The sequence below is a fragment of the Lytechinus pictus genome, chromosome 9 (assembly GCF_037042905.1).
Source record: "Lytechinus pictus isolate F3 Inbred chromosome 9, Lp3.0, whole genome shotgun sequence".
Taxonomy (NCBI): Eukaryota; Metazoa; Echinodermata; class Echinoidea; order Temnopleuroida; family Toxopneustidae; genus Lytechinus; species Lytechinus pictus.
The window spans coordinates 9,328,882-9,337,361 of NC_087253.1; the positions used below are offsets into that span (position 1 = coordinate 9,328,882).

Below are 8,480 nucleotides of genomic sequence, written 5' to 3' on the forward strand. Positions count from 1 at the left end.
TTTCAGGTGTTTTTCCTTTCCGGAAGGTGAAATTTATAATATTATATGATAATGAATACTGTATTACGACAATTTATAATATTATATGATAATAATTTCTACATTGTTTGGTTAAATAACTACAATTGATATTCCATATCAATTTACTTTAATTGAACTACTTACTTTAATTGAACTACTTACTTTGTACAGAAGTCTGATAACTGATGATACAACTTGTAACAATTTATGTTATTTTATACTCATGATGTTTTATTTTGTCTTCTGTACAATGCAGGGGTTTTCCCGTTTTTCCGTTTTTTCTTCTGTTTGTGATTGATAAACACTACACAACACATCTGCCTGTCCCTTCGCTCTCATCTGTCCTCTTGTCGCCCTTGATGAGTGAATGGTTGCGGCCGACTTCGGCCCCAACAAAGTGGTGATCCCGACGTGATGCCGAGGGTGACGCGCCTAGCCGACCGATGAGATGACGAGGCTACATCATCAACAGAGCCGACGGGATTTCAGACCGACTGCACTGCGGAACAGACTGCATGGCCGAAAGTGAGACTGACGAGGCATCATAGCTCGACTTTGAACGCAGTCCGTATTAGCAGAGCCGACAAACCCACGGCTGCATCCACTCATCCACTGTACTGAACTCTAAGCCTCAACGCAGAACAACCTAAACCTGTACGGTCTAGAACTCTGAGGAATTCAGAAGCCACTCGTGTTATTAAACACAGTATAGGTTTATTATTGTAAAATATTGTCATAAATGTAATTTGTATAAGAATCATTTTTTTTACTTGTATAAAGGTAACTTAACGGTGGTGGAGTGATTTATTTGCAGCTAGAGCTATGAATGAGCAGGCTCCCGCCGCAGCGCAGCCGATGATGAGCGCTTTGGCTATAAAGCTCCCCCCTTTTTGGAAGACAGACCCCCTAGTATGGTTTGCCCAAGCAGAAGCGCAATTTTCTACACGAGGCATTTCCAGTGAGGCAACTAAGTACACACATGTAATCGCAGCACTTCCGCAGGAAGTGGCGCAAGAAGTGCGTGACATACTGATATGTCCACCTGAAAACAATCAATACCAAACGCTAAAGGAAAAACTAATGGCCCGTGTTAGTGCGTCTGAGCAACGGCGCGTTCAGATGCTTTTGACGGAAGAAGAGCTTGGGGACAGAAAACCCTCACAACTCCTCCGTCGAATGGAGCAGCTATTAGGCGACCGAACGCTAGAAAATGGCATTTTCAAACAGCTTTTTCTACAAAGGCTCCCTGTCAACGTCAGATTAATATTGGCGTCAACTAGCGAAGCGTTATCGCTGAGCGATTTGTCGGAACTAGCAGACAAAATAATCGAAGCGCAGCCCGAAAGTTATGGCGCAATATCGGCTGTCGCGCAGAAATCCGGAGAAGCCAAACCGCGTAATGATCTGGAAAATCAAGTCAGTGAGCTAACTCGGTTAGTTAGGGAACTCACAACCGTTGTTGGAAACATGCAGCGACGCCAAAGTCGTAGTAGGAGTCGTAGGGGTGTTACAAGCGCCCGACGCGATGCGCAGTCTACCGGTGCAGCAGCCGGCGAACTTTGTTGGTACCACAGCAAGTATGGCGATAATGCTCATCGCTGCCGTCCGCCGTGTGCGCACCATACGGAAAACTAGTAGACCAGCGGATAGCGGCGGCGAACCCGGCTGGTCAAACGGAGAGCCGCATGTTTTACGTTAGAGATATTGATGCTCACACAAAATTTCTTGTTGATACCGGCGCAGCAGTCTCGGTATTTCCCGTGACTAAACAACAGCGCGCCTGTAAATCCGACATGACATTGAAGGCAGTCAATGAATCGACCATCGGCACTTACGGGCGACGTTCGATCACCCTGAACTTAGGTCTACGGCGCAAATGTCAATGGGTATTCATTATCGCTGATGTGGCTACACCCATATTAGGTGCAGATTTTTTGCACCACTTTCGATTGCTCGTAGATATGCACCGATACAAATTGATCGATAGCGTAACTGGATTAAACGTGAAGGGCAAGCCTTCAGACTCTCCGCGTATTAGCCCAGTTATCAATACAACCGACAATACTGATCCGTACCATGATCTTCTGCGCGCGGAGTACAGCGACATCACTGTACCCATCTACAAAGCGCAGGCGCTGAAGCACGATGTAGCGCACTACATCGACACACGCGGACGGCCAGTGAACGCAAAACCACGCAGACTTGCTCGGGATAAGCTGAAAATAGCGCGAGATGAATTTCAGCACATGCTAGACTTGAACATTATCTGACCGTCAAGCAGCCAGTGGTCTTCAGCCCTGCATATGGTTCCGAAGAAAACCCAAGGTGACTGGCGACCTTGCGGTGACTATCGGGCGTTGAATAACAGAACCATACCTGACAGGTACCCCGTTCCGCATATTCAAGATTTTTCATCCGGGTTGAAAGGCGCGCGGATCTTTTCGAAGGTCGACCTGATACGAGCCTATCACCAAATACCAGAGCATGCCGATGATATTCATAAGACAGCAATTACCACCCCGTTTGGTATGTTCGAATTCTTGCGGATGCCGTTTGGTCTTAGGAATGCGGCGCAAGCCTTCCAGAGGTTTACTGATGAAGTAGTGCGAGGCCTACAGTTTGCATATGCGTATATTGATGATTTGCTGATCGCGAGCAACAGCGAAGTTGAGCATAAACAGCATTTACGCAAGTTATTTGAGCGCTTCCGGAAATACGGTGTCGCAGTTAATCCGAAGAAGTGCGAGTTTGCGAAGAGCGAACTAGATTTTCTCGGATATCATATCAACTGCAATGGCGTTAGCCCTCTTCCTGCGCACGTGGAGGCTCTCCAGGAGTGCAAGGTTCCGAATAACCTTAAGGACTACGCGGTTTCCTCGGTCTTGTGAATTTCTATAGGCGATTCGTGCCTCGTTGCGCCGAAATCTTGATGCCGCTCACTCACCTCCTCAAGAGCCAACCACGAAGGTCACGCAAGCCACTTCAGTGGACGCCAGCGTGTGAAGCAGCTTTTGCGCGCATTAAGATAGAGCTAGCCAAAGCAACTCTCTTAGCGTATCCCAACAGCGACCTTCCTCTGAGTATCGCATGCAATGCTTCTGACAGAGCTATCAGCGGAGTCCTTCAGCAGTTGAAGGACGACGCGTGGCAACCTCTAGCATTTTTCTCCAAGAAATTGCAGCCAGCAGAAACCAGATATAGTGCATTTGGACGCGAACTGCTTGCAATATACTTGTCGATCAAACACTTTCGTTACATGCTTGATGGACACACCTTCTGTGTGTTTACCGATCACAAGCCCCTGACCTATGCGTTTAATGCCAAACCAGACCGTCACAGTCCGCGCGAAATCCGCCACTTAGATTTTATTTCGCAATTCACGACTGACGTAAGGTTCGTCAAAGGTCAGGACAACATAGTGGCCGATACGCTGTCCAGACCAAGCACGAATGCTTTGTACACGGATACATGCGTAGATTACTCCACGATCGCCGATGCGCAAAAGACCGATGCAGAGTTGAAAGCATTGCTCGATTCTGGATCCGATACCAGCATGGTACTCAAATCGGTGCCCCGTATTATGTCCGGAGGAACCATTATCTATGATGTGTCTCATGGATGCACTCGTCCATTTGTGCCGGAGAGTCATCGTAGGGTCGTGTTCAATGCTGTCCATGGTTTGTCCCATCCGGGCGTGTGCGCCACGCAACGGGCTATTAGGTCGCGTTTCGTTTGGCCCGGCATGAACAACACTGTTCGCAAGTGGGCACAAGAGTGTTTACCTTGTCAAAGGTCTAAGACGCACAAACACCCCAGAGCACCGCTTGGTACGTTTAGCACACCTTGGTACGTTTAGCACACACGTTTAGCGTACCAAGCGGATACGTACAACCTCATATCACCCGGCCGCGAACGGGATGATAGAAAGATTCCACCGACAGCTCAAAGCCGCACTAGAAGCGCAAGACAATGCTAATAATTAAGCTTTGGCTTGAGCATCTGCCTGTGACACTTCTTGGTATCCGTACCACAGTAAAAGAAGACTTGTCATGCTCGCCCGCAGAGTTGGTATACGGACTACTCTGCGATTGCCTTGACAGTTCATAGCAAGCAAGCAGGTTGAAGTGGATCCAGGCAATTACGTGTCGCGTTTACGTCAGCACATGGCTGCGAATACAGCCACACCGACAAGGGCGAAGGACGGCCGAAGTTACGTTCCTCGAGACCTACTAAAATGTTCGCACGTTTTCGTTAGAGTGGACGCAGTGCGTAAGCCTTTGGACCAACCTTACAAAGGGCCATACAAGGTCGTAAAGCGCAATGAAAAATTATTTACGATCGAGCTTAACGGGAAGCGCGACCGAGTTAGTATCGATCGTTTAAAGGTCGCGTATGTTGAGCAGCATGCTGCACCAGAGGAGGAAGTAGTCACCACCCCCAGCACCTCGGTCCGTAAAACCAGATCTGGGAGGAAGGTCCACTTCCCCAAACGTTATATAGCCGCAGTCAGTAATTAAGTGGCTTTATAAGATACATTGATTGCGAAATAGTTTGTGTTTTGGCATCATACGTAGTGATGGTATTGTATAATTATCGTAAACAAGTGATTTTTTTTTAATGACTTGCTTACTACGGGGGGATTTAATGTAGTGACCAAACTAATTTCTTAATTTTTTTTGGTTGATTTATCTATTTTTTACCACCCTACGACCAATTCGGGTGTGGTAACATTTTATCACAGACCGCGAAACCTAATCACTTTTGGGTCACGTGGGCCTAGTGTCATCCCGCCGAGGAAAAATAGTCCTCCCCTTTATTATTTTTAAAAACATGTATTATGATACAATTGTTGGACATAGATGCATGAATATAAATATGCATATATATATTACACATTAATGTCGATTTAAATTAATATTCACTAGCATATCATATTTTGATGCATTAGAGTGTGACGTCATTGATATCTAAATGCGGAGATATATTAGGCAAGGCCCGGTAGCTGGGCAGTGACATTATCCCGTGCACAACTCAAAACGAAGTCGTCGCGGCTTGTTGACCCTTTTAGAAGCTGCACATTAGCTTTTGACTGTAGGTTTGCAGTTGTTATTTACCAGGTATGTTAATTGAATTTTATCTGATGTATGTTTTACTTTGCTGGAATTTATAGGATCTCGTTACTCGGAAAATATTCTTATTTCTATGAGATTGTTCATTTCTAGCCGGACAAAGTAGTGTTAGAAAACACACTGTTTTACATTTTGAATTGTGACATTATGTATATCCAGCTTATAACTTTTGAATCTTTGAACACACCTTAATATTTACTGTGTACCACGAAATAAACTGCTTAATATTTCATGCAGCTTATGTGATTGACAGTGATGATATTTAATCACTTTGCATTTTTTATATGACATGTTTAAATTCATTCACCAAGCGATGGAATGTATAATTATGTACGTAAGCGTACTCTTTGTGATCTTTGCTTACAATATTTAGATTGATGCTTAGTCTTAAATATCAGACCCGCTTTGGTCTTGCGAAATTAATTGTTGGGTTTTTGAAGTAACGATTTATATGTTGAAATACATAGTAGATAACGGATCTATTCCTTTTTATAGCCGCTGATATAGAGGCTGTTGAGTGTTCATGGCTGCTGACCATGGGCGCAGCTGACCAGGAGACATATATTCCTGGGACCTTATTATACTAGGGTGAGTTATTTAACCTAGTGATTTACGCTAAATTCTAACATGACAATCCGAGTCAGAAATACTTTGATGTCATAATTTCAGGTGTTTTTTCCTTTCCGGAAGGTGAAATTTATAATATTATATGATAATGAATACTGTATTACGACAATTTATAATATTATATGATAATAATTTCTACGTTGTTTGGTTAAATAACTACAATTGATATTCCATATCAATTTACTTTAATTGAACTACTTACTTTGTACAGAAGTCTGATAACTGATGATACAACTTGTAACAATTTATGTTATTTTATACTCATGATGTTTTCTTTTGTCTTCTGTACAATGCAGGGGTTTTCCCGTTTTTCCGTTTTTTCTTCTGTTTGTGATTAATAAACACTACACAACACATCTGCCTGTCCCTTCGCTCTCATCTGTCCTCTTGTCGCCCTTGATGAGTGAATGGTTGCGGCCGACTTCGGCCCCAACAAGGCCTATACAGTGCGTCCCAGAAAAAAACGAAACCGAGATTAAGCGATGATTTATCATAACTTAATCACAAATACAATAGACAAATTACCTACCAATGTAAAGCTTAGAATCTCCTCTTTCATCTGGTATTACTTAAATTATTCTTCATTCACGCATGAGTGAGCAAAAACAATTTGAAGAAAGGATACCAAAAACTCATTCGGCGGGGGTATCTGAATTTAAAAAAAGAAAATAACATGCCTAAAAAGTGCGATATCTGCTCTTTTATTTAATACCTTAATTACAAAAAAATGGTCAAGAAGTAAAAAGTTATGTTCCCTCGAAACAATGCTTGTATTTCCATAATTTCGTTAAATAAACGTGTTTTCACCGGTTTCCCAAAGAAGCAATCGCATGATTAACGAAAGACTTAATGCATGGCTGATCGTCAACAATCGTCAACAATTGAAATTCAAGCCTTATTTCAAATAACCAGAACTTTCTTATTTCTTGACCATTTTCTGTAATTGAGGTATCAAAGTAAAGAGCAGATATTGACATTTTTAAAAGTGTTGTTTTCTATTTGAAACCCAGATACAGCCAGCTAAATGACTTTTTGGTATCCCTTTTCAAATTGCTTTTGCTCACTCATGCGTGAACGAGAAATAATCTTAGTAGTTTCAGATGAAAATGGGGATTCTAAGCTTTACAATGGTAGATCAATTGTCTAACGTATCTGTGATTAAGTTATGATAAATCATCGATAAATCTCGGTTTCGTTTTTTGTGGGACGCACTGTATAAGTTCTTCAATATCGATTTGATTATTAGGTATGTTAGACCGATAGACACATACTATCACGGCTTGCAAAATACTGTAATATAATTATAACTTAATAATCCACCCATATCTTTGTTCACCTTCATTGTTAATGGAGGTGATTTATTCATGATATTCTCCAACGAATAACGGAGCTTCGCCATCTTCCGAAATTTCGTGTTTTCCAACGAATAAGGGAGCTTCACCATCTTCCGAAATGTCATGATGTTGTCCAACGAATAACGGAGCTTCGCCATCTTCCGAAATTTCGTGTTGTTTTCCAACGAATAACGGAGCTTCGCCATCTTTCGAAATGTCATGCTGTTCTTTTCTATTTTCGGCAACTTTGTTCCATATTTGCGCTCTTCTCTCTGAAAAAGGTTCAGAATCAATATTGACGTGATTAGAACTATACACATATATTAACAAATGATATATTATCGTCATTAGAAAATAAATTCACATCTCTATTTCCTTTTTGCCTGAAAATGAGAATGTTAAAGTTTTATATATATATATATGTATATATATATATATACAGTGCGTCCCAGAAAAAACGAAACCGAGATTTAGCGATGATTTATCATAACTTAATCATAAATAAAATAGACAAATGACCTACCAATGTAAAGTTTAGAATCTCCTCTTTCATCTGATATTACTTAGATAATTCCTCATTCACGCATGAGTGAGCAAAAACAATTTGAAGAAAGGATACCAAAAACTTATTTGGCGGGGGGTATCTGAATTTCAAAGAGAAAATCACATGACTGAAAAGTTCAATATCTGCTCTTTTATTTGATACCTTAATCACAGAAAATGGTCAAGAAGTAAAAAAGTTATGATCCCTCGAAACAATGCTTGTATTTCCATAATTTCATTAAATAAACGTGTTTTCACTGGCTTCCCACAGAAGCTATCGCACGGCAACAAAAGACTTAATGCATGGCTGATCGTCAACAAAACGGAATGTCGAGAGAGTTTGAACGCTAGCCTGTAAAACCTCTTCATTTTATGAAATTATTGAAATTCAAGCCTTATTTCAAATAACCAGAACTTTGTTATTTCTTGACCATTTTCTGTAATTGAGGTATTGAATTAAAGAGCAGATATTGAACTTTTTAGTCATGTGGTTTTCTTTTTAAAACCCAGATACGGCCCGCCAAATGAGTTTTTGGTATCCTTTCTTCAAATTGTTTTTGCTCACTCATGCGTGAATGAGGAATTATCTAAGTAATACCAGATGAAAGAGGAGATTCTAAGCTTTAAAATGGTAGGTCATTTGTCTATTGTATTTTTGATCAAGTTATGATAAATCATCGATAAATCTCGGTTTCGATTTTTGTGGGACGCACTGTATATATATATATATATATATATATATATATAGTGCGTATCAAAAAAAGTTTACACTTTGAAAAAGACCTGGGAATTGAAAAATATACAACATGTTGGTAACTTTTTGACA

The 8,480-nt window shown here is 41.2% G+C and overlaps 2 protein-coding genes across 2 annotated transcripts; both read left to right on the plus strand.

Annotated features, from left to right (window-relative positions):
• Positions 1 to 843: 843 nt before the first annotated feature.
• On the plus strand, positions 844 to 1,656 carry LOC135155572 (uncharacterized). Its single transcript, XM_064105063.1, has one exon. It carries the CDS (start codon positions 844 to 846, stop codon positions 1,654 to 1,656), a length of 813 nt encoding a protein of 270 aa, XP_063961133.1.
• Positions 1,657 to 1,814: 158 nt separating this feature from the next.
• LOC129266538 (uncharacterized) lies at positions 1,815 to 2,291 on the plus strand. Its single transcript, XM_054904392.2, has one exon. The coding sequence runs from the start codon at positions 1,815 to 1,817 to the stop codon at positions 2,289 to 2,291; it is 477 nt and encodes a 158-aa protein (XP_054760367.2).
• The last annotated feature ends 6,189 nt before the right edge of the window (positions 2,292 to 8,480 follow it).

Excerpts from the sequence above, each read along its gene's own strand:
- LOC129266538 (XM_054904392.2), top strand. The coding sequence starts at position 1,815 with ATGACATTGAAGGCAGTCAATGAATCGACCATCGGCACTTACGGGCGA.
- LOC135155572 (XM_064105063.1), top strand. The coding sequence starts at position 844 with ATGAATGAGCAGGCTCCCGCCGCAGCGCAGCCGATGATGAGCGCTTTG.